Source organism: Cervus elaphus, chromosome 9 (genome assembly GCF_910594005.1).
Source record: "Cervus elaphus chromosome 9, mCerEla1.1, whole genome shotgun sequence".
Taxonomy (NCBI): domain Eukaryota; kingdom Metazoa; phylum Chordata; class Mammalia; order Artiodactyla; family Cervidae; genus Cervus; species Cervus elaphus.
In genome coordinates, this window is record NC_057823.1 from 42,551,152 (window position 1) to 42,578,606 (window position 27,455).

General features: G+C 38.5%; 2 protein-coding genes across 2 annotated transcripts; both read left to right on the forward strand.

The window, feature by feature from the left end:
* Nucleotides 1-47: 47 nt before the first annotated feature.
* On the forward strand, nt 48-27,455 carry LOC122700947 (olfactory receptor 5V1-like). The gene is made up of 3 exons (XM_043913970.1): nt 48-134; nt 23,922-23,997; nt 26,485-27,455. The coding sequence occupies exon 3, from the start codon at nt 26,508-26,510 to the stop codon at nt 27,453-27,455; it is 948 nt and encodes a 315-aa protein (XP_043769905.1). The 5' UTR covers nt 48-134; nt 23,922-23,997; nt 26,485-26,507.
* On the forward strand, nt 7,992-9,083 carry LOC122700948 (olfactory receptor 5V1-like). Its single transcript, XM_043913971.1, has one exon. The coding sequence runs from the start codon at nt 8,136-8,138 to the stop codon at nt 9,081-9,083; it is 948 nt and encodes a 315-aa protein (XP_043769906.1). The 5' UTR covers nt 7,992-8,135.

A 27,455-nucleotide genomic window follows, 5' to 3' on the forward strand; every position in this document is an offset into this window, starting at 1 on the left:
GACGTCGGCGGACAGGCTTCGGCGTCGGGCAACGGAGCGGGGCCGCGGCGGCTCGCGAAGCGAACCGTACCCGGCGCGGCCCTGCGGGTCGGCGGACCGACTGACGGAGAAAGGGACCCACGTGGTGCAGCCAGGTAGGCCGGCGTCGCGAAGACGTGGCGGCGGCGTAGAAGCGGCTGTTGGGTGGGGCTGCCGCGCGCCATCGCGAGGGGCCCTAGGACGTTCAAAACGAGTCGCCATTGCGAGTCGGCCGCCCGGGCACGCCACGGGGTCTCACCGCCAGAGGCCTCCAGCACAGGGGCGGTCGCGCGGCACCCAGAACGCCGACTGGCCTCCCCGGCCACCAGGGGAGCCCTTGCGGGTCTCTCGACCACCACCGCCAACATCCAAAGTCGCAGCCGGGGCGGGAGAACGCTCTCAGGGCGCGTACCTGCGCCCCCACGCCCCTCACGCGCAACCCGGCGTCCCAGCGTTCCCCGCTCTTGAACCGAGGGCCCTCCGCCCGGGGGCGCCACAGGCGACGGAGGCCGGGGGACGACATCCAGGTGAGGTGTGGCCGGTTCGGTCCCAGACAGCGGAAGGGGGCGCCGGCGGTCACCCGTGAGGGACAGGGCAAGGGCCAGCTGCGACAGGGAGGGGCGGCAAGCACTCACCGCCAGGGCCGTGGCTCAGGGGCACAGGCGCTGTCCAGGGAACAGAAAGACAGAGACACGGCCGGACCACCAGGAAAAGGAGCGCGGGGTCCCACCGCCACACACACGAGGGCGCTTCGCCAACGCCTGATAGGCCGGCCGGACCCCGCCACCGCGGAGCTTCCCGCGACCCGGCTCCGCCGCCGGGGCGTCTTACCTGCGGCCCCAACGCGTGCCGCCGAGGGGCCCAGTCCACGCAAATCATCCGTCAGTCCTTGGCAGATCTGTCTTCATCTAGTCCGACTCAAGAGTCACGTCCTAGGGATAAGTTCTCCAGCGAGGCGGCCCAGCCCGTGCCCGCACACCAGCAGCGGCTGCGGCTCCTTGGCGAGGGTAGGCTCTAGGGGCTTCTAACCGCCGCGGGACTGGGGAGCAAGGACCCGACGTCCCCGTCCCGAGCTCACCACGGGGTTCGCTGCCCGCACACAGCGCACGCGCGGTCTCACTTGCCAGCCGCCCCGTGGGCCCAGCGGGACCCTCCCCCAACTGGAAGTGGGGAGGTTTGGGCCCCGGATACTGTTGACAGATCTCTTAATTTAGGAATCACTTGATGGCAAATAAATGGGGGGGGGGGATGGAAACAGTGACAGACTTTATTTTCTTGGCCTCCAAAATCACTGCAGCCTTGAAATTAAAAGACACCTGCTCCTCGGAAGAAAAGCTATGACCAGTCTATTGAAAAGTAGAGACATTACTTTGCCGGCAGAGGTCCATCTAGTCAAAGCTATGGTTTTTCCAGTAGTCCTGTATGGATGCGGAGAAGGCAATGGCAACCCGCTCCAGAACTCTTGCCTGGAAAATCCCTAGGACGGAGGAGCTTGGTAGGCTACAGTCCATGGGGTCGCTAAGAGTCGGACACGACTGAGCGACTTCACGTTCACTTTTCATTTTCATGCATTGGAGAAGGAAATGGCAACCTACTCCAGTGTTCTTGCCTGTAGAATTCAAGGGCCAGGGGAGCCTGGTGGGCTGGTGTCTCTGGGGTCGCAGAGAGTCGGCACGACTGAAGTAACTTAGCAGCAGCAGCCATGTATGGAAGTGACAGTGGGACCATAAAAAAAGCTGAGCGCCAAAGAATTAATGCTTTTGAACTGTGGTGTTGGAGAAGACTCTTGAGAGTCCCTTGGACTGCAAGGAGATCAAAGCAGTCAATCCTAAAGGAAATCAGTCCTGAATATTCATTGGAAGGACTGATGCTGAGGCTGAGGCTCCAGTGCTTTGGCCGCTTGATGTGAAGAGCTGACCCATTAGAGAAGACCCTGATGCTGGGAAAGATTGAAGACAGGAGGAGAAGGGAAGAGAGGATGAGATGGTTCATCACCAACTCCATGGACATGAGTTTGAGCAGGCTCCCGGAGTTGGTGATGGACGGGGAAACCTGGCGTGCCGCAGTCCATGGGGGTCGCAAAGAGTTGAACACAACTGAGTGACTCAACTGACTGACTGAACAGGCTTTTCCATGTTATTTCTTAACAGGGTATCCATCTCTGTTATCCAAAGGTCTGAAAGATGAGGGTAACATATAAATAAATTTAGGTTAAAATTTATTTTGTAAAGTACAACAGAAACCATGCGAAGGTCTAAAAAGATTACAGACCTTCCAAATAGTCAGTAAACAAACTAAAGAAAAAAAGGAAAAAGCAAACAGAAAAGTCCATGTAACCAAATTACTCTGAGTAAATGGGAAAAGTCTATCTCCAAAAGAAAATAGCATAGAGCTAAAAGTAGTTGCTATTTCATAATAACAGAATGGTTGTGTAGGCATGTGAACATCAGGTTAGATGGCAAAACTGAGTTTTCCCTGTGTCCTGTTTTATGTTTGTGTTTGATTTTTCCCCAACATTTTGTTTTGAAAAGTTACAAAGTTATACAAAAATTGAAATTGTATGATGAACACTGTGTACCCTTCACCTGTATTCACTAAACACATATGGAGAATGAAAGTATGAGTTGCTCAGTTGTGTCCAACTATTTGTGACCCCATGAACTGTAGCCCTTCAGTCCATGGAATTCTCCAGGGAATACTGGAGTGGATAGTCATTCCCTTCTCCAGAGAATCTTCCCCACCCAAGGATCTAACCCAGGTCTCCAGCATTGCAGGTAGATTCTTTACCATTTGAGTCACCAGAGAAGCCCCCAAAACATATAATATGCACATATATTTTTTGAAATGTATATATCTGAATTTTTAAAATTAAAACCATTATTCTAGAAAATTGAGTTTGCAGTTATAGGTTGAAATAAGTTTGAAATTCCATGCAATTTGAGTCTCAGTTCAGTTCAGTTCAGCCACTCAGTCGTGTCCAACTCTGCGATCCCATGGACTGCAGCATGCTAGGCCTCCCTGTCCATTGCCAACTCCTGGAGTGTACCCAAATTCACATCCATTGAGTTGGTGATGCCAACCATCTCATCCTCCGTTGTCCCCTTCTCCTCCTGCTTTCAATCTATCCCAGCATCAGGGTCTTCTCCAAGGATTCAGTCAGGTGGCCAAAGTATTGGAGTTTCAGCTTCATTATCAGTCCTTCCAATGAATATTCAGGACTGAATTCCTTTGGGATGGATTGGTTGGATCTCCATGCAATCCAAGGGACTCTCAAGAGTCTTCTCCAGCGCCACAGTTCAAACACATGAATTCTTCAGCACTCAGCTTTTTGTAGTCCAACTCTCACATCCATACATGACTACTGGAAAAACCATAGCTTTGACTAAGATGGACCTTTGTTGGCAGAGTAATGTCTCTGCTTTTTAATATGCTGTCTAGGTTGGTCATAGCTTTTCTTCCAAGGAGCAAGCGTCTTTTAATTTCATGGCTGCAGTCACCATCTGCAGTGATTTTGGAGCCCCCCAAAATAAAGTCTGACACTGTTTCCGTTGTTTCCCCATCTATTTGCCATGAAGGCATGGGACCAGATGCCATGATCTTAGTTTTCTGAATGTTGAGCCTCAAGCCAAATGGTTATAATAAACAGCTTTTCAGCTGGGTAGTCTTAGCACCATAAAAATATGTTTAATACATACATGTATTATAAAATTTTTATCTATCTCAAAAATGCAAATTATAGCAAGTAGATTATATAATCATATTTTGCTGAAATGATTACTCTGATTACAGAAAAAATTCAGTAACACTAACTTCCTCACTTTTATCTGGCAGTTTAATTCCTGGAAAATATTTTATTTAATTGTATTCTAGACAATTATAAGAAACAAAATTTTCACTCTTATGTATTGTAACTTCTTTTTCAACTTAGATTAAATTGGCTAATTATACATTAAGTGCCTGTTACTATTAATAAATGTCCATTATTATTAACAGGTGTCCATTTTTAGGTAGGTAATAGATGAGATCATGAAGAAAAGTATGTATTCTCCATAGTCCTTATTATTGTTTTATCCTCCCTAAGGAAGAAGAAGGCACAATATAAACCATAGAATAAATTGCAGAATGCATGTTATATAGAGGTGGGTAAAAGTGTTAGTCACTCACTAGTGTCTGACTCTGCAACCCAGTGGACTGTAGCCTGCCAGACTCCTCTGTCTGTGGAATTTTCCAGGCAAGAGTACTAGAGTAGGTTGCCATTCTCTTTTCCAGGAGATCTTCCCAATCCAGGGATCAAACCTGGGTCTCCTGCATTGTAGACAGATTCTTTACCCTCTGAGCTACTAGGGAAGTCCATAGACCTGAGTAGTTTACTTTAATTAACTGAGCTTTGGTGGTGGGTGGGGGGAAGGTGGGGGGCATGTTAGATCATTTTACTTTCTTCTTAGTGAATGTTCATATGTGTAATGAGTTTGCTGAAAAGGCTAGAAAGTTGTATGTTAAATTCTAGACTTTTTAAAACTAAGATAAAAAATAGAATGTTTGTAAAAATGTTAATATGGTGAGAATATATACACGTGTTAAAAATTAGTTAAAACTAAATGCTAGATGGGTAAGATAAAGTGATAAATTTCAAATATTTTAAAATGAGTATTTTTATAAAGGTTTTAAGTTGTTTAATTTCAGTCCTGAAAGTTGTGCATTCCCACACAAGTGTGTATCCAAAACCTCTCTATGGGAAATGCTGCTCTATCTAATCAATGTTTCTGATCTGTAGACATGAATGTATGTTCTCTAGAAACCTAGGTCCATGAGCCCTACAGGCAACAAAGGTGTCACAAAGCAGATAAAACTTGGTAAAGGATATATTTTTAAAATTTCTTAAGTTTATTAGCTGTCACTTCATGAGTTAAAAATGGTTATAGAACTTCTCTAGCAATTTATCTTTAATAAAAAATCCTGTTTAAATGTAATTTTTCTTTGATATTGATATATAACTTAATTATAATTATAAATTTTCAATTATCTTAAGATGTAATAGTTTTAAGTGATTATTCCTGCTTAATTAACTAATTTTCTTTTTCTCTATTTAGTGGAATCATCAAATAACTGCTAAAGAAAAAAGTTTATACACTTGATTACACCATATGCAAATACAATAAGAAAGGTTGATTTCTGGGCAATTTCCAAAAAAAGGCTAGTTTTAAGCCACTCATTTCTACTTCCAGTTCTCATTATTTGGCTGTTTATGATAAAAAACTGATTTTAACCTGGACTCTTCAAAAAAACTCATATGCTTATATTTATACCAATTAACTTCACAAAGCAAGTGAGATTTTATTTTCTAAGAATTTTTTTGATTTTTTAATATACTGCTACCAATCTCTTGGGTTAATAAGAAATGTTATAGAACCTCTTCCTTAGCAATGTATTATTAAAAAGATTATTTTCTAATCAGATGAGAAATACGTAAGCTTTAACTATGTTTGATTTAAGATATGTATTGTTCACATGAGTAAAAGTTTCTTCCCCTCATTAACAAATTCTGCATTCTATGTGCCAAGAACCTAAACTTGACTTAAAGTGATAAAGTACAAAATTTAGGAAAAATCTTATATTTTAAAAGATGCATGTTGATTATGTATCCTGATGTAGAACTACCTTATGTGTCTGTCAGGATGTTTTTGACTTATTTTTCATAATCCTCACTAAAAAAATTAGTCAAATTAGTAAGTGTGGGTATAAAGAAAAATGAGTACTTAGCATAGAAGTTAATATCTCAAGATACTAATTTTCTTATAAAGTATCTTCAAAAGTTTCATAAATTGAATACTGTTTTAAAACTCTTAGCCTTATTAAGGTGTAGACTGAAATTGAACAGTGCAGTAAAATATTGAAAATTTGAGATTTGAGAACTGACATGGTAGACGCTGTTGTTTTGATACTTTTCTTACTTATTAAACATCTATTGATTGACTAACAGTATCCAGACACTGTAGTTATTATCAGAATTTTCTTTCCTAAATTTCATGATTTGAGAATTATTGAGAGTCTCTCTCTTTTTTTTTTTTCTCTCAAGCATGGTACAGATCTGGTGCTCCTTGTAGAAAGAGAAAAAACATCTTCCAAAGTTTCTCAAAGATTCTTATTTAAATATTACATGGGAAAAAAAAAACATGGCAGAAAGTAATTTCATTTCACATGTATAAATAAATCATTGTGCATAAATTATATCATTTCGACTAATATATATTATCTCAGTAAGTAAATCATTAAGAATGTCCAGTAGGCAAAACAAATGTTGAGAAAGGGGGAACCACTGAAAATGACTTTTGCATTTTATTTTCTAATCAAGTTTTTCTGTTACACATATGATATAAAAAAAGTTAATTTCAAAGTGACAAAAAAAAAGTGACAAAAAAATCCAGAGGTATTGATTTGTAGATCTTCAACTAAAATCATTTTTTGTAAATATCATAAACACTGATTATGTGGACTATTAATATCCATGCAATTAAAATTAGAAAATTAAAGAATAATTAGTATTGCCAGTATGTTGAAGCATATATAATTCTGGAACCCCATATTTCTTTAAATATTCATGTACACATAGTGATTTATTTAAATTTTAAGAAGAAAAAATATTAATGAATACATTTGTTTTGTGTTAGGCTCACATTCAGACACTCTCAGCCTGCATGCATGCTTCGTTGCTTCAGTAGTGTCCTACTCTCTATGGACTCTAACCCTCCAGGCTCCTCTGTTCAAGGGGATTCTCCAGGCAAGAATTCTGGAGTGGGTTGTCATGCCCTCCTCCAGCAGATGTTCCCCACCCAGGGATCAAACTCATGTCTCTTATGTCTTTGACATTGAGAGGCGAGTTCTTTACCACTAGTGCTACCTGGGAAACTCAGACACTATCAGACCAGGTTTACTTTATATTATGTAGGCAAATTTAATTTTATTGAAGTATACTTTCTGTGGGCTTCCCTTGTGGCTCAGCTGGTAAAGAATCCACCTGCAATGCGGGAGACCTGGGTTCTATCCTTGGGTTGGGAAGATCCCCTGCAGAAGGGAAAGGCTACCCATTCCAGTATTTTGGCCTAGAGAATTCCATGGACTGTATAGTCTATGGGATCGCAAAGAGTCGGACACGACTGAGTGACTCACTTTCACTATACTGTCTGTGGAGAATACATGTTAATGTTGATATTTATTATGATTCTGAAGTTATGAAAACATCTCCATATTTATTTTTTACTTATAGAAACACTTTGTCAGAGGAAATTAAATGACATTCATTCCTTTGGGCTTCCCTGATGGCTCAGATGGTAAAAAATATGCCCACAATGCAGGAGGCCTTTGTTCATTCCTTTCCTCAACAGTTATTTGGATGAATGTTCATATACAATATGTTTTCAAGTTTCTAGCATTTATTAAAATGTATATACCAAGCATTAATACACTGCTTCTAACTGCAAGGTAGTTTATACTGAGATTGTGCATAAAATTGTACACATTAAGATAATATAGGCAAAATAAGGTAAATGCGCAAGGAGGTGTGGGAAGCACGTCTAGCTTCACTGAACTGTGAAATCCCAAACAGGTCCACAGTGGTTTAAAGGAAGGCAAATTTTGAATTTTTTTTTTACATTTTCTCAGAGGGCTTCCTTTTGAAAATGAACAGAGAATGAATCTTCAAGAATTATGAAAACAGATTTTTTAGTAGTAGTTATAATAATCAAAGGACATCCCCAGTGGCTCAGGGGTAAAGAATCCACCTGCAATACAGGAGCCATGAGAGATGTGGGTTTGATCCCTGGATCTGGAAGATCCCGTGGAGGAGGGCGTGGCAACTCATTCCAGTATTCTTGCCTGGAGAACCCCATGGATAGAGGAGCCTGAGGGGCTACAGTCCATAGCATCTCAAAGAGTTGGGCTCGCCTGAATGCACACACATAATAATCAAAATCTCTAAATAAGATATAATTTTAATATTACCCACAACTACTCACCAACTATCATGTAAGAATTTCTCATTGCTTACCTCTTTGGCTTTTCGCTTTAATCTGTTTTTGTTTGTTACATTTCCTCCAGAAAGACCATTGTAGACAGAGGAGATGGATGCCTACAATCAAACCACAGTGACTCATTTTATCCTCATAGGGCTTTCTGATCGCCCCGAGGTGCGCTACCCTCTCTTTGTGGTCTTTACCATCATCTATCAGGTCACTGTGGGGGGAAATGGGGCCATTCTCTTGGCCATTGGAACTGAGAAAAAACTGCATACACCCATGTATTACTTTTTGGCAAATCTGTCGCTCTTAGACATATTCTGCCCATCAGTTACTGTCCCCAAGATGCTGGAGAACCTCTTGACTGAGAAGCACAGCATTTCCTACATTGGGTGTGCTTTGCAACTTTATTTTCTGGTGGCCCTTGTGGGAACTGAAGTCTTCCTTCTCTCTGTCATGGCTTATGACAGGTATGTGGCCATCTGTTTCCCTCTTCGTTACACTCTCATCATTACCAAGGTTCGATGTGTTCAGCTGACTGCTGGGACTTGGGTAACAGGATTTCTCAATTCCCTCCTTCATACAGTGTTCACATTCCACCTTTCTTTCTGCAAGTCCAACCAAGTTAACCAGTACTACTGTGACATCCCACCAGTGCTGGTCCTCTCATGCTCATCCACCTATGTGGCAGAAATGCTTGTTTTAGTGGAAGGAGGTATCTTGGGGATCAGCTCCTTTCTGGTCACTTTCGTCTCATACTTCTACATTGTATCTACCATCCTAAAGATTCAGTCTGCAGGGGGGAAGCATAAAGCCTTTTCCACATGTGCTTCCCACCTTCTGGTGGTCTGTTTATTTGGTGGCACGACCGTATTTACCTATGTACGCCCCTATTCCAGTCAACACTTCCCAGAAAGAGATAGACTCATTTCCATGTTATATGGAATTATTACACCAATGTTAAACCCCATGATCTACAGCTTGAGAAATACAGAAGTGAAAGGAGCACTCAGAAGGGTCTTATGTCATAGAGTATATTCACTGCAAGTATAATATTCAAAGCAAATGACTCAAAGCTCAATTTATGATGATTTCATAGAAATAATTCATAGAATAATTTTCAATTAAGGTGAGTGTATATGGAATGCAAACTTGTCTACATATAGAAATTTTTATACATATATATGTATAACATTAGTTATGTCTGTCTATAAGTCACTATCTTCATGAACTAGAAACGTTAATTTTATCATCCAAAAGTTGATATTTTCTGAAAGGAAGCAGGGAACTGTTAACAATTACACTCATGTAACAGGTATAAACTGAACCTGTCTAAGTTAACTTAGATCTATTACCATATTCATATCTATATATTATATTTTTATCTTTTTTGAATCTATATTTATGTATAAATGGTACCTATGCTTCTTTATTTTATTTGATAGACTACTTATGACATTTATCCTTAGTGTTTTCATTTCATTCTTCCTCCTCTTCAATTGTAGCTTCCACTTATTCTGTATTTCTCTGTTTCTCTGTGTTTTCCCATGAGCCTTTCCATTCTCAGTTCTGCCTGTGCCTTCTAGGAGTGCACTTAGTTTTTTCTGTCTCTGATTTAGATATTTAATTCAGCTCACTGTATTATTCTCATCTTAGCATCAACATGGTCATTTACATAGACACACAGACACACACACAAGCACATCTATTAGCTACCTTGTATTTTATTATAAATTTTACTCTGCTACTTAGACTGAAATTCATGAAACTAGACTTTGCTTTGCCTTAAATTCCAGTACTTTTATTTCATTTGCCTAGAGAGCTATAGTTTCTGACTGTAGATAGCACATCATTTTCAGTGCATTCCCTTTTCTTGTCACATGTAGAGTAGGAGTATTTCCTACTGCTTTAAAATCAGAAGTCATGTATAATTTTCTTAGTAATTTTCCCTATCCTGGATAACCTGAGAGCTTTTGAAATTTAGTCTCCAGTCTGGTGATCACAATTAGTATGTCACAAAATCTCTGCATTTCTGATTCTCTTTTCACTCTGTCACATAAGTGTCTTCTAGTTTTCTCTTATCTGGATTCTGTCTTTCTATTAATCACTAAGTTATGTGATAGCATCACTAATAAGATAGTCTTACATAACTCAAAAACATGTATCACTTCCGCCTCTGGATTGTCATTGATTTCTTAGTCATTTTCAAAATTATGCCAAATATAGCCTGATTATTTGTATTTATGCCGCATGAAATAGAGTAAAACACATTGAGATAACATTGTTTGGAATTAATTACATTTTTTAAGATTCAGCAATGACCTGATATACATCTTCCACAACATACAAGGCTGTTAATATTTGTGGTGGGTCAACTATATGTTACTTAATTTTAGAACAAGTGAGAAAATTCATGCATACCTGAAATAAGAAATGAAGTAATAAATTACTTAACCATTATAAATTTGAGGCTTGTTTTGTTTCTTACTCCTCATTTTATTCTATATCTCCAAGTTTACATGTGGTATGAAATAACAAAGTTTTCATCATATAGCAACAGAATGCATAGGATTTGTTAAGATACTCATTTAAAATTGAATAAAACATTGAGAATTCAACAAGTTGTTCATTTTACAATCAGATAACCAAATATTTATTTTATATTTTGCCACTTACTTGAGCATAATATTGTTTAAAGATACTGGGGTTATATCTCTGTTAGTAAATCTGGAAACAATTTCTATCCTGTTGAAAACAATGGGTCTCTCATCAATTTGCCGTGAATCAGACTTTAACCAATAGTGGAAACAGTTGTTGAAAATTTTTTAAAAAGCGAAAAAAGTTCCAGAATTTTCTATGCTCATTTAACAAAAAATTGTAATTTGAGTTTCTTCTTATTAAGTGAAGAAAACAATGTTCTTAAAGTACAAGCAAAACCCTAGACTTTGTCTTTATATTCCTTTGTAATATTTTGGATGAATTGTATAGTACCCAAGATCTTAAAATCGCAAGATATTGAAACCAATAAGCAAGGTGTAAAGAAAACCCTCAGAATGGGAGAAAATAATAGCAAATTAAATAACTGACAAGGAATTAATTTCCAAATATACAAGCAACTCATACAACTCAGTACTAGAAAAACAACCCAATTCAAAAGTGGGGGAAAGACCTAAAGAGACATTTCTCCAAAGAAGACATACGGATGGCTAACAAACACATGAAAAGATGCTCAACATCACTCATTATTAGAGAAATGCAAATCAAAACTACAATGAGATATCATCTCATACCAGTCAGAAGGGCCCTCATCAAAAAGTCTACAAACAATAAATGCTGGAGAAGGTGTGGAGAAAAGGGAACACTCTTGCACTGTCAGTGGGAATGTAAATTGATAGAGCCACTATGGAGGACGGTATGGAGATTCCTTAAAAAAACTAGGAATAAAACCACCATATGACCCAGCAATCCCACTCCTAGGCTTATATCCTGAGGAAACCAAAATTGAAAGAGACACATGTATCCCATCATTCATTGCAGCACTGTTTACAATAGCTAGAACATGGAAGCAACCTAGATGTCCATCAACAGATGAATGGATACAGAAGTTGTGGTACATATACACAATGGAATATTACTCAGCCATAAGAAGAAACGCATTTGAATCAGTTCTAATGAGGTGGATGAACATAGAACCTATTATACAGAATGAAGTGAGTCAGAAAGAAAGATAAATACCATATTCTAACACATATATACAGAATCTAGAAAAATGGTACTGAAGAATTTATTTATAGGGCAACAATGGAGAAACAGACATAGAGAATATACTTGTGGACATGGGGAGAGGGGAGGAGAGGGTGAGGTGTATGGAAAGAGTAACACGGAAACTTACATTACCATGTGTGAAATAGGTAGCCAACAGGAATCTGCTGTATGGCTCAGGAAACTCAAACAGGGGCTCTGTATCAACCCAGAGGGGTGGGGCGGGGAGGGAGATGGGAGGGAGGTTCAAAACGGAGGGGCTATGTGTATACCTATGGCTAATTCATGTTGAGGTTTGACAGAAAACAACAAAATTCTGTAAAGCAATTATCCTTCCATAAAAAATAAATTAATTTTAAAAATATTGAAACTGGATGAAGTTACTGGATGACATTGCTCTCCCCTGCTTGGAAGTACTGGACTGTTTAAATTTATGGCTGGCAATACTTTGATGAAGGCATATCTTTTCTCTTGAACATATATCACAGTTTCTTGTCCTTGAATAAAAGTAAGGGATGGATATATCTTTTTTTATTCCCTCTCCTCTCTAAAAGTAAATTTAAGAAAATTGAAATTGTATTAAGCATCTTTTCTGACCAAAAGAACCATTGAGATTATAAATCAACTATAAGAAAAAAAAAATGCAAAAAGAAAAAAGAAACCAAAAAACTCCACAAAACCACAAAGGCTAAGCAATATGCTATTAAACAACCAATGGATTACCAATATAGTCAAAGAGGAAGTCAAAAAATATCTAGAGACAAAATGAAAACATGATGAGCCAAAACTTCTGGGAGGCATCAAACGTGTTCTAAGAGGGAAGTTGATAGCAGTACAACAAAAATACCAAATGAGCAATCAAATGTTACACCTAAAGCAAATAGAAAAAGAAGAACAAACAAAATCCAAAGATAGTACAAGGAAAGAGATCATAAAGATCAGAGCAGGAATAAATGAAATAGAGACTGAAAAGATCACTAGAACTAAAAGCTGATTCTTTGAAAAGGTAAACAAAGTTGAAAAACCTACAGCCAAATTGATCAAGAAAAAATGGGAAAGGACTCAAATAAAATTAAAAATGAAGAAAGAAAAGTTACAACTGACACAGCAGAAATATAAAGACCATAAGAGACTACTGCAAACAGCCACATGCCAATAAAATGGATAACCTAAAAGAAAGCAAGAAATTCTTAGAAAGATAGAAGCTTCTAAGACCAAACCAGTAAGAAAGAGAAAATATAAATTGACAAATTACAAGTGCTGAAACTTAAATTGTGATTTTAAAACTTTCAACAAACAAGTCTAGGACCAGATGGTTTCACAGGTAAATTCTAATAAAAGTTTAGAGAAGAGTTAACACCTATCATTCTGAAACTCTCCTGAAAAATTGCAGAAGCAGCATTCCCAAGTTTCATACTGTGAGGCCACCATCACCCTGATGCCAAAATCAGATAAAGATAGCACAAAAAAGAAAATCAGGCCAATCTCATAATGAATATATATGCAAAACTACTCAACGTACTAGCAAACCAAATTCATAAAAAGATCACCATGATCAAATGCACAAATCAGTAAGTGTGACACACAATGTTAACACACTGAAGAATAAAAAAAAATCATCTCAACTGATGCAGAATAAGCTTTTGTAAAATTCAACATTCATTTATTATAAAAAATTCTCCAGAAAGTGAGAGTAGAGGGAACATGCTCACGATCAACTGCTCAGCCATGCTTGACTCTGTGCATCCTATGGACTGGAGTCTGCCAGGCTTCGTTTTCCATGGAATTTTCCAGACAAGAATATTGGAGTGGATTTCCATTTCCTACTCCAAGGGATCTTCCTGAGCCAGGGATTGTATCCTGCATTTCTTGCATTGGCAAGTGGATCTTTTACCACTGCGCCACCTGAGAAGCACAGAGGGAACATACTTCAACATAATAAAGTGTGTACAGGCTTCCCAGGTGGTACTAGCAGGAAAGAACCTGCCTGCCAATGCAGGAGACATAGGAGAAGTGGGTTCATTCCCTGGTTCTGGAAGATCCCCTGAAAGAAGGCATGGCAATTCACCCCAGAATTCTTGCCTTGAGAAATCCCATAGGCAGAGGAGCCTGGCAGGCTATAGTCCATAGGGTCGCACAGAGTCAGACACAACTGAAGTGACTTCACATGCATGCAGGCACATGACAACACCTCACAGCTAACTTCATATTCAGTGGTGAAAGGCTGAAAGCATATCATCTCAGATCAGGAATAAAGCAAGGAGGTCCACTCTTAATTTTATTCAACATAGTTTTGGAAGTTCTAGCCATGGCAATTAGAAAAATAAATAAAAACAGTACCAATTGGTAAAGAAGTAAAACCGTCACTATTTGCATATGATATGATATACGTTTTTGTTGTTTAGTCACTCAGTCATGTCCTACTCTTTGCAACCCCATAGATTGCAGCATGCCAGGTTTCCCTGTCCTTCACCATCTCCCAGAGCTTGCTAAAACTCATGTTCATTGAGTCAATGATGACATTCAACCATCTTGTCCTTTTATCATCCCCTTCTCCTCCTTTCAGCCTTTCCCAACATCAGGGTCTTTTCCAGTGAGTTGGCTCTTCACATCAAGCGGCCAAAGTACTGGAGCCTCAGCCTCAGCATCAGTCCTTTCAGTGAATATTCAGGACTAATTTCCTTTAGTATTGACAGGTTTGATCTCCTTGCAGTCCAAGGGACTCACTCTCAAGAGTCTTCTCCAACAGCACAGTTTGAAAGCATCAGTTCTTCTGCACTCAGCCTTCTTTATGGCCCAACTCTCACATTCATACATGACTACTGGAAAAACCATAACTTTGGCTAGACAGACCTTTGTTGGCAAAGTAATGTCTCTGCTTTTTAATATGCTGTTGGAGAAGGAAATGGCAACCCACTCCAATACTCTTGCCTGGAAAATCCCACGGACGGAGGAGCTTGATAGGCTACAGTCCATGGGGTCGCAAAGAGTCGGACATGATTGAGTGATTTCTCTTTCTTTCTTTTCCTTCTAGGTTGATCATAGCTTTTCCTCCAAGCTATGATCTTGGAGCAAGCATCTTTTGAGTACTGCAGTCACCACCTGCAGTGATTTTGGAGCCCAAGAAAATAAAGTCTATCACTGTTCCCACTATTTCCGCATCTATTTGCCATGAAGTGATGGGATCAGACGCCATGATCTTCGTTTTTTGAATGTTGAGTTTTAAGCCAGTTTTTTCACTCTCCTCTTTCACCTTCATCAAGAGGCTGTTTAGTTCCTCTTCGCTTTCTACCATAAGGGTAGTGTCATCTGCATAACTGAGGTTATTGATATTTCTCCCAGCAATCTTGATTCCAGCTTGTGCTTCATCCAAACCAGCATTTTTTTTTTTCATTCTTTTTTCCCTGTATCCTATTTAGTGGCAGTAATTTTCACCATTCTGTCTTTCAGGTCACTTGTCCATTCTTCTGTGTCAATTATTCTGAAATTGATTTCTTCTGGTGTATTGTTCATCTCTATTTATTTGTTCCTTCATTCTTCCAGAGCTTTGGTAAGCATTTCCTGCGTCTTCTCTATTCCTTTTTTGAGATCTTGGATTATCTCCTTTTTCATTATTCTAAATTCTTTTTCTGGAAAATTGCCTATCTCCACTTCATTTAGTTGTTTTTTGGGGGGTTTATTTTGTCGCTTCATCTGGGACATGACCCTCTGCATTTTCGTTTTGACTAACTTTCTGTGTAATGGTTTTCATTCTAGCAGCTGTGGGATTGTGGTTCTCTTACTTCTGTCTGCCCTCAGGTGGATGAAGCTAAGGGGCTTGTGCAAGCTTCCTGATGGAAGAGATTTGTGGTGGAAAAAACTGGATCTTCCTTAGGCCCTAGTGGTAAGGGACACACTCAGTAAAACTTTAATCCAATTGTCTGTTGATAGGTGGGGTTGAGCTTTCTCCCTGTTAGTTGCTTAACCTTATGCTACCCAGCTCCAGGGTCTATGGGATCTTTGGTGGGGTTAGTGGTGGCCACCAAGAGGATTTATACCATGGGGCTCCTTCAAGGACTGCTGCTACCAGGGCCCCCATGCCTGTGGCAGGCCATTCTTGATCCATACCTCCACAGGAGACCCTCCAACACTAGCATGTATGTCTGGTTTAGTCTCCTGTGGGGTTACTGCTCCTTTCTTTTGGGTCCTGATTCATGCAAGATTTTGTTTGTGCTCTTCTAGAGTGGAGTCTCTTTCCCTCAGTTCTGTGGAAGTCCTATAATCAAATCTCACTGACCTTCAAAGTCAGATTCACTGGGAATTCCTAGTCTCTTTTCCAGATACCCAGCCTGGGAACCCTGATATGGGGCTCAGAACCTTCACAACAGTGGGAAAACTTCTTTGGTATTATTGTTCTCCAGTTTGTGCATTGCTCACCCAGTGTATACGGGATTTGATTTTATCATGTTTGTGCCCCTCCTACATTCTCATTGCAGTTTATTCATCGTCTTTGAACATGATTTTTTTTTTTTTTTTTTAGTGAGTTCCAGCATTTTCCTGTGGATGGTTGTTCAACATCTAATTCAAATTTTGGAGCTCTTGCAGGAGAGATGAGTGCATGCACTTCTACTCCACCATCTTGAATTGAGATCTGATTCTTGGCAATATTTTTATGGCTTCAACTCCTGGAATAATAGAAATAAGAATAACAGTAAACAAATAAGATGTAACTGAACTTGAAAGCTTTTGCACAGCAAAGGAAGCCATAAGCAAACAACAACAACAAAATGTCCTATAGAGGGAGAGAAAAAGTTTGCAAATGATGAGACTCTCAATAAATTAATCTCCAAAAGATACAAATAGCTCATGCAGTTATTTCACATATATATATGAAAACACACCAAGCAAAAATGGTCGAAAGTCTAAAAAGACAGTTCTCCAAAAAGACATACAGATGGCCAAATGCACATGAAGAAATGCTCAACCACTAATTACTAGAGAAACTCAGATCAAAACTACAATGAAGTATCACCTCATAGTGATAAGAATGGCCAACATCAAAAGTATACAAATGATAAATGTTGCATAGAGTGTGGAGAAAAAAGAACCCTCCTACACTCTTGGTAGGAATGTAAATTGGTTCAATCACTATGGAGAACAGTATGGACGTTCCTTAAAAATAAAAAATAAAAAAATTGAACTACCGTATGAGTCAGAAATTCTGGGCATATATCTACAGTAAAAAATAATTCTCAAAGACATATGCACCTCGATATTCCCAGCAGCACTATTTACAATAGTCACAACACAGAAGCACCCCACATGCTCATCAATAGATTAATTGGTAAAGAAGATGTAGTTTATGTATATACAGTGGACTACTTATTACTCAGCCATAAGAAGGATGAAATAATATCATTTGCAACAACACTGCTGGACCTAGAGATTATCATACTAAGTGAAGTAAACCAGACAAAGAGAAATATAATATGATATGTATAAAAAATTATACAAATGAACTTATTTTAAAAACAGAAATAGACTCGCAGACATAGGAAGCAAACCTGTGGTTACAAAAGAAGAGGGGGAAGGGTAAATTAGGTGTTTGGAATCAAAGCATAAATAGGGCTTCCCTAGTGGCTCAGATGATAAAGAATCTGCCTGCAATGTGGGAGACCTGGGTTTGATCCCTGGGTTGGGAAGATCCCCTGGAGGAGGGCATGGCAACCCACTCCAGTATTCTTACTTGGAGAGTTCTCATGGACAGAGGAGTGTGGTGGGCTACAGTTCACAGGGTCGCAAAGATTCAGACATGACTGGGGGTCTAAGCATAGCACATATACAAAATAGATAACCAACAAGATTTCACTATACAGCACAGGGAACTATACTCAATATTTTGTAATAACTTATGATGGAAGAGAAAGTAAAAAAGAATCATATGGTAGTTCTAACTTTAGAGTTTAAGGAAAGAGTTGGACACGACTGAGCTACTGAGAACACACCCACACAAGGAATCTCCATACTGTTCTCCATAGTGGGTGTACCAATTTACATTCCTACCATTAGGACTGCAGCTTGCTAGGCTTCCCTGTCCTTTACTATCTCCTGGAGTTTGCTCAAACTCATATCCATTGAGTCAGTGATGCCATCCAACCATCTCATCCTCTGCTGCCCCCTTTTCCTCCTGCTCTCAATCTTTTCAGGCATCAGGATCTTTTCCAATTAGTTGACGCTTCACATCAGGTGGCCAAAGTATTGGAGCTTCAGCTTCAGCATCAGTCCTTCCAATGAATATTCAGGGTTGATTTCTTTTAGGATTGACTGGTTTCATTTCTTTGCAGTCCAAGGGACTCTCAACAGTCTTCTCCAGAACCACAGTTTGAAGGCATCAATTCAGAAATACTCAGCCTTCTTTATAGTCCAATTCTCACATCCATACATGACTCTTGGGAAAACCATGACTTTGATTATATGGACCTTTGTTAGCAAAATGATATCTATGCTTTTTAATATGCTGTCTAGGTTTGTCATAGCTATCATTCCAAAGAGCAAGGATATTATAGTTTTATGGCTGCAGTTGCCATCCACAGTGATTTTGGGGCCTGAGAAAATAAAGTCTGTCACTGTTTCCTTTGTTTCCCCATCTATTTGCCATGAAATCGTGGGACTGGATGCCATGGTCTTCATTTTTTGAATGTTGAGTTTCAAACCAGCTTTTTCACTCTCCTCTTTCACCTTCATCAAGAAGCTCTTTGGTTCCTATGCACTTTCTACATTAGAGGGTGTCATCTGCATATCTGAGATTATTGATATTTCTCCTGACAATCTTGATTTCAGCTTATGCCTCATCCAGCCCAGCATTTCGCATGATATACTCTTCATATAAGTTTAACTAGATTGACAATATACAGCCTTGACATACTCTTTTCCCAATTTTGAACTAGTTTGTTGTTTCATGATTCATTCTAACTGTTGTTTCTTGACCTGCATACAGGTTTCTCAGAAGGAAGGTAAAGTGGTCTAATATTCCCATCTAAGAATTTCCCACACTTTATTGTGATCCACACAGTCAAAGGCCTTAGCATAGTCAATGAAATAGAAGTAGATGTTTTTCTGGAATTCTCTTACATTTTCATGATCCAATGGACATGGACAATTTGATCTCTTCTTCCTCTGTCTTTTCTAAATCCAGCTTGTACATCTGTAAGTTCTCATAATTTTGAAGCCTAACTTGAAGTATTTTGAGCATTATCTTGCTAGCATGTGAAATAAGTGTAACTGTGCAATTGTTTGAACATTATTTGGCATTGCCTTTCATTGGGATTATAAAACTGACCTTTTCATGTAGCCTGTGTCCTGTGGCTACCTCTGTGTTTTCCAAATTTGATGGCATATTGAGTGTGGTACTTTAACAGCAAATTCTTTTAGGAGCTAAAATTCTGTCTTTTAGCTCAGCTGGAATTCCATCACCTCCACTAGCTTTGTTTGTAGTAATGCTTCCTAAGGCCCACTTAACTTCACACACCACCATGTTTGGCTCTAGATGAGTGATCACACCATTGTGGTTTTCAGGTCATTAAGAACTTTTTGGTACAGTTCTTCTATGTATTCTTGCTACCTCTTCTTAATATCTTCTGCTTCTGTTAGGGCCATAATGTTTCTGTCCTATATTGTTTGCATCTTTGCATAAAATATTCCCTTGGAATCTTGAATTTTCTTCAAGAGATCTCTAGTCTTTGCCATTCTATTGTTTTCCTCTATTTCTTCACATTGTTCACTTAAGAAGGCTTTCTAATCTCTCCTTGCTATTCTCTGGAATTCTGCATTCAGGTGGGTTTATCTTTCCTTTTCTCCTTTGCCTTTCACTTCTCTTCTTTTCTCAACCATTTTGCCTTATTGCATTTCTTTTCTTGGGGATGGTTTTGATCACTGTATCCTATACAATATTATGAACCTCCTCCATAGTTTTTCAGGAACTCTACCAGATCTAATCTCTTGAATCTATTTTCCACTTCCACTGTATAATCATAAGAGATTTGATTTAGGTCATACCTGAAGGGTCTTCATTCTTTCTGGAGTTGTTTCTCCACTAATCTCCAGTAGCATATTGGGCACCTACTGACCTGGGGAGTTCATCTTTCAGTGTTCTATCTTTTTGCCTTTTCATACCATTCACGGAGTTCTCAAGGCAGAAATACTGAGATGGTTTGCCATTCCTTCTCCAGTGGATCACATTTTGTCAGAACTATCCACCATGACCTGTCTGTCTTGGGTGGCCCTACATGGCATGGCTCGTAGTTTCATTGAGTTAGGCAAGGCTGTGGTCCATGTGATTTAGATTGGTTAGTTTCCTGTGATTGTGGTTTTCAGACTGTCTGCCCTGATGGAGGAGGATAAAAGGCTTATGGAAGCTTCCTGATGGGATAGACTGACTGAGGGGGGAAACTGGGTCTTGTTCTGATGGGCACAGCCATACTCAGTAAATCTTTAATCCATTTTCTGTTGATGGGTGGAGCTGTGTTCCCTCCCTGCTACTTACCTGGGACCAAACTAATGTGGAGGTAATGAAGATAAAGGTGACCTCCCTCAAAAGATCCCATGCATGTACTGCTACACTAAGTACCCCCAACCCTGCAACAGTCCACCAGAGTCCGCACTGGTCATAGCAAACACCTTCTTCCAACAATACAAGAGAAGACTCTACACATGGACATCACAAGATGGTCAACACCAAAATAAGATTGATTATATTCTTTGCAACCAAAGAAGGAGAAGCTCTATACAGTCAGCAAAAGCAAGACCGGGCGCTTACTGTGGCTCAGATCATGAACTCCTTATTGCCAAATTCAGACTTAAATTGAAGAAAGTGGGGAAAACCATTAGACCATTCAGCTATGACCTAAATCAAATCCCTAACAATTATACAGTGAAAGTGAGAAATAGATTTAAGGAACTATATCTGATAGACAGAGTGATGAACTATGGATGGAGATTCATGACATTGTACAGGAGACAGGGAGCAAGACCATCCCCAAGAAAAAGAAATGCAGAAAAGCAAAATGGCTGTCTGAGGAGGTCTTACAAATAGCTGTGAAAAGAGGAAAAGCAAAAAGCAAAGGAGAAAAGGAAAGATATACCCTTTTGAATGCAGAGTTCCAAAGAATAGCAAGGAGAGATAAGAAAGTGTTTCTCAGTGATCAATGCGAAGAAACAGAGGAAAACAATAGAATGGGAAAGACTAGAGATCTCTTTGATAAAATTAAAGATACCAAGGGAATATTTCATTCAAAGATGGGCTTAATAAAGGACAGAAATGAAATGGACCTAACAAAAGCAGAAGATATTAAGAAGAGATGGCAAGAATACACAGAAGAACTTACAAAAAAGATCTTCATGACCCAGATAATCATGATGATGTGATCACTCACCTAGAGCCAGACATCCTGGAATGTGAAGTCAAGTGGGTCTTAGGAAGCATCACTATAAACAAAGCTAGTGGAGGTGAGGGAATTCCAGTTAAGCTACTTCAAATCCTAAAAGATGATTCTGTGAAAGTGCTGCACTAAATATGCCAGCATTTTGGAAAACTCAAGCAGTGGCCACAGGAGTAGAAAAGGTCAGTTTTCATTCCAATCTCAAAGAAAGGTAATGCCAAAGAATGTCCAAACTACCACACAATTGCACTCATCTCACATGCTAGTAAAGTAATGCTCAAAATTCTCCAAGCCAGGCTTCAGCAATATGGGGTCGCAAAGAGTCAGACATGACTGAGTGAACTGAGCTTAACTGAATGGTCTAGTGGTTTCCCCTAGTTTCTTCAATTTAAGTCTGAATTTTGCAATAATGAGTTCATGATCTGAGCCACAGTCAGCTCCCAGTGTTTTCTTTGCTGACTGTATAGAGCTTCTCCATCTCTGGCTGCAAAGAGTGTAATCAATCTGATTTGATTTTGACCATCTGGTTATGACCATGTGTAGAGTCAACTCTTGTGTTATTGGAAGAGGGTGTTTGCAATGACCTTTATGTTCTCTTGGCAAACCTCTGTTAGCATTTGCCCTGCTTCTTTTTGTACTCCAAGACCATACTTGCCTGTTACTCAAGGTATCTCTTGATTTTCTGCTCTTGCCTTCCAGTCCCTTATAATGTAAAGGACATCTTTTGGGGGTTTAGTTCTAGAGGTCTTATAGGTTCTAATAGAACCATTCAACTTCAACTTCTTCAACTTTAGTGGTTGGGGCATAGACTTGGATTGCTGTGATATTTAATGATTTGCCTTGGAAATGAGCTGAAATCATTCTGTCTTTTTTGAGATTTAACCCAAGTACTGCATTACGGACTCTTGTTGATTATGAGGGTTACTCCATTTCTTCTAAGGTATTTTTGCCCACAGTAGTAGATATAATGGCCATCTGAATTAAATTAGTTCATTGCCATCCATTTTAGTTTATTGATTCCTAAAATGTCAGTGTTCACTCTTGCAGTCTCCTATCTGAACATTGCCAACTTCCCTTGATTCATGGACCTAACATTCAAGGTTCCTATGCAATATTGTTTTTTACAGCATCATATCTTACTTTCACCACCAGACTCCTCCAGAACTGGAAGTCGTTTCTGCTTTGGCTCAGCTTGTTCATTCCTTCAGGAGCTATTTCTCTGTTCTTTTCCAGTAGTATATTGGGCACCTCCTGACCTGTGGAGTTCATCTTTCAGTGTCATATCTTTTTACCTTTTCATACTGTTCATGGAGTTCTCAAGGCAAGAATGCTGATGTAGTTTGCCATATCCTTCTCCAGGGGATCAGGTTTTGACAATACTCTCCATCTTCATATGGGTGGACATACATGGCATGGGCCATAATTTCATTGGCTTATACAATGCTGTGATCCATGTAATCAATTTGATTAGTTTTCTGTGCTTGTGGTTTTCATTCTGTCTGCCCTCTAATGGATGAGGATAAGAGGCTTGTGCAAGCTACCTGATGAGAAGGACTGATTCGGGAAAACTGGTTCTTGCTCTGGTGGGCAAGTAAATGGTGCCCAGTAAATCTTTAAGCCAGCTATCTGCTGATGGGTGGGACTGTGTTCCCTCCCTATAATTTGGCCTAAGGGCAAACTATAGTAGGAGTAATGGCAACCTCATTCAAAAGGACTTATGGCAGCATGCCACACCTCCCAGGACCACTAGTGTCAGTGCCCCGACCACTATCACCCTTGCCACTATCAACCCACGCCTCTGCCAGAGACTCCCAAACAGTCACAAGCAAGTCTGGCTCAGTCTCTTGTGGGGTCACTACTCATTTCTCCTTGGTCTCCAAGGTTTTGTTTGTTTCCTCCAGGTGTCCATTGTTAGGTTGGTAGTAATTTAGATTATGAAGAAGAGAAGTATATGCTCTCTATTGTCCTTATTATTGTTTTTTCTCCCTAAGGAAAAAGTGGGCATAATATAAACTATAAAGGAAATTGCAATATGCACCTATGTAGGAGTGAATAGCTTGCTTATATTTACTGAGCTTTTTTTCAGCTAGTTCATTTTACTTTCTTTTTAGTGAATGTTTGGATTTGTAATGAGCCCTCTGAAACTGAAAAGGCTTGAAATTTGTACATTAAATTCTAGACATTTTAAGCTAAGATTAATAATTGGATGTTGAGAAAATGTATACATTTAAGAAATTAGTTAAAACTAAATACCATATGAGTAAGATTGAGTAAAATTTCAAATATAATAGAATGAATGCCTCTATAAATACTTTAAATTAAGTCATAAAAGTTGTGCATACCCACGTAAGTGTGCATCCAAACCCCTCTGTATGTGAAATGCTGCTGTATCTAATCAGTGTTTCTGACCCATTTACCTGAAAGAACATTCTCTAGAACTGGGTCCATGAAACCATAAGGAACAAAGATGTCACAAAGCCGGTGGAGATATTATATGTAACAAGAATATTTTTTCTTTATTATTTTGGCTATTACTTCAAGAGTTAAAAATGAAGTCTATAGAACTTATTATTTAGCAATATAGCTTTAACAAATATATTATTTTTCTTTGTAATTGATGTGCTAAATAATTTATAAATTTTGAATTTTCTTAAGAGCTAGTATTTTTCAGTGATTATTCCTGAATAATTAACTAATTTTTTTCTCTGTGTAGTTGAACCTTGGAGTGATTATTTGCTAAAGAAAAGAGCTTCATATATGATACAGTTGATTTCACCATATGCAAAAGGGTAAGCCATATACAAATAATAATAAAGTTTTTTTTCTAGGAAATTTCCAAAGAAGACTAATCTTATGACATACATCTTAGTTCCTGTTCTCACTATGTTTGGCTGCTTATGACAAAAATGTAATTTCAACCTGTATTCTCTTCATGTACTCATATACTTATATTTACACCAATTAACTTCACAAACCAGGTGGCAGATCACACTTCATGAGGATTTCTTTCTTTGTATTAAACCAATCTCCTAGATTAATACAAAATGTTACAGAACTTTATCCTCAGCAATATATTACTTAAATTTAAAAACTCACTTATTTTTCTATTTAGATATCAAACACCTAAACTTTAAATATGTTTGATTTAAAAGGAGTGTATTGTTAAAATGAGCAAAAGTTCCCTTCCCAAATGAACAAATTCTGCATTCTATATGCCAAGACCCTAAGCTTGACTTAACGTACTTAAATAATAAAGTGCAAAGTTTAGCAAAAATCTATTATGTTTTAGTGGAAAAGGAAATGACAACCCACTCAAGTACTCTTGCCTGGAAAATCCCATGGACGGCAGAGCCTGGAGGGCTATAGTCCCTGGGGTCGCAAAGAGTCGGACACGACTGAGTGACTTCACTTCACTGCACTTCATTATGTTTTAAAAGATGTGTGTTGATTGTGTATCCTTATGTAGAACTATCTTATGTGCTTGTCAGGATGATTTTGACTTATTTTTCACAATCCTTGCAAAAAATGAAACAAATTAGTGAAATTTGTTAAATTAAAGAAAAATGAGTACTTAGTATAGACATTAATATTTACTATCTCAAAATATTTTCTCATAAAGTTCCTTCAAAAGTTTATTGAAGTGACTATTATTTTTAAAATATTAGCTGTAGACTGAAATTGAACAGCACAACAGGCTATTGAAAATTTGAGAATTTGAGAAGTGACACATTAGATGTTTTTGTTTTGACATTTTAACTCATTCATTAAATGTCTTCTATAGATTGAAAATTATAGATACTTTGTGATTATCACAGTAATCTTATTTTCTAAATGTCATGATTTGAGAATTATTGATAAAAGTTTTTTTTTTTTTCCCAAGCATGGTGTAGTTCTGGTGCTGCTTGTAGAAAGAGTAAAAATATCTCCCAAAGTGTCTCAAAGATTTTTATTTAAACATTGCATGGGGAAAAGGTGGCTGAAATAAATTTCATTTAATGCATATAAATAAATCAATAGTGCTATTTATATTAATATATTTTATTTCAGAAATAAATTAACAGCTTCCGGTTGGTACAATAAATGTGAAAGAGGGGGCCACCAAAAATGACTTTTTATTTTATTTTGTAATCACATGTTTCTATAATATATGCATATGATATTTTAAAAGTTTGCAAAGTGACAAAATCCACAGAGATATTGATTTGTAGATTTTCAATTAAAATAATTTTTGTAAATATCATAAACTGGATGAATATGTGGATTATTAAGATACATAGAAATGAAATTAGAAAATTAAATAAGAATTGGTATCACCAGTGGGCTTCCCTGTGGCTCAGATGGTGAAGAATCTGCCTGCAATGCAGGAGACTTGGTATTAGCAGTATGTTCAAGCATATTTAACTTTTGCAACTTCATAATTCTTTAAATACTCAGACACATAGTCAACTATTTAAACTTTAAAAGGAAAAGAAATTGAATATTAATGAATGCATTTGTTTCTTTTTGGGTGACAGACACTATCAACCAAGTCATATTTATATTTTATAGGCTAACTTAATCATATAATGTATACTCTTTCTGGAAAATACATAGTTGCTTGTATTTAAACAACTACAACTTTGAAGTTACAAAAGTGTTTCCATATTTATTTCTTACTAATAGAAACATTTTGTCAGAGCAGGTAAAGCCTCACTCATTCTTTTATTCAAGAACCATTTAGATAAAAATTCTCATACAATACAAGTAAAACATTTATTCCTTTATTCACCAATAATTTATATAAACATTTTTATATGATATATTTGAGGTTGGTAGCAGATATTAAATTTTACATACCAAGGAATAATATATAGCTTCTACCCTCAAACAGTTTGTATTGAGATAGTGTATAAAATTATACACATTGAGATAATACAAGGAAAAATAAGGTAAATGCCCAAGGAGATGTGAGAAACAGAACTTTAGTGTTACTGAATTGTGAAATCTCAAGCATTCCTGAAGAATCTACAATGGTATTACTGAAGGCAAATTTTTAAAAGTATTCTTACTTTCTTAGAGGGATTCCTCTTGACAAGGATCCACTGAGATAAATCTTTGAAGAATTATGAATACAGGAGATATACTTAACAGTATTTATAATAATGAAAATCTCTAATAAGATATTATTTTACATAATTCATGATCAACTTCACACCATGTGTTCTGCAAGAATTTCTCATTGTTTGCCTCTTTGACTTTTTGCTCTAATTCATCTTTGTTTGTTACATTACTTCCAGAAAGACTGATGTGAATTGAAGAGATGGGCATCTGCAATCAAACCACAGTGACTCATTTTATCCTCATAGGGCTTTCTGATCGCCCCGAGGTGCGCTACCCTCTCTTTGTGGTCTTTACCATCATCTATCAGGTCACCTTGGTGGGAAATGGAGTTATTCTCTTGGCCATTGGAACTGAGAAAAAACTGCACACACCCATGTATTACTTTTTGGCAAATCTGTCGCTCTTAGACATATCCTGCCCATCAGTTACTGTCCCCAAGATGCTGGAGAACCTCTTGACTGAGAAGCACAGCATTTCCTACATTGGGTGTGCTTTGCAGCTTTATTTTCTGGTGGCCCTTGTGGGAACTGAAGTCTTCCTTCTCTCTGTCATGGCTTATGACAGGTATGTGGCCATCTGTTTCCCTCTTCGTTACACCCTCATCATTACCAAGGTTCGATGTGTTCAGCTGACTGCTGGGACTTGGGTAGCAGGGTTTCTCAATTCCCTCCTTCATACAGTGTCCACATTCCACCTTTCTTTCTGCAAGTCCAACCAAGTTAACCAGTACTACTGTGACATCCCACCAGTGGTCGCTCTCTCATGCTCATCCACCTATGTGGCAGAAATGCTTATTTTGGTGGAAGCAGGTATCCTGGGGAGCAGTGCCTTCCTGGTCATCTTTATCTCTTATTTCTACATCATATCTACCATCCTAAAGATCCAGTCAGCAGAAGGGAAGCGCAAAGCCTTTTCCACATGTGCTTCCCACCTTCTGGTGGTCTGTTTATTCGGTGGCACGACAATATTTACCTATGTGCGTCCCTTTTCCAGTCAACACTTCCCAGCAAGAGATAGACTCATCTCCATGTTATATGGAATTATTACTCCAATGTTAAACCCCATGATCTATAGCATGAGAAACACAGAGGTGAAAGGAGCAATCAGAAGGCTCTTATATCAGAAAGCATGTTTACAGCAAGTCTAA

Bases quoted from the DNA above. Each gene is read 5' to 3' on its own strand.
- LOC122700947 (XM_043913970.1), top strand. From the start codon at position 26,508: ATGGGCATCTGCAATCAAACCACAGTGACTCATTTTATCCTCATAGGG.
- LOC122700948 (XM_043913971.1), top strand. From the start codon at position 8,136: ATGGATGCCTACAATCAAACCACAGTGACTCATTTTATCCTCATAGGG.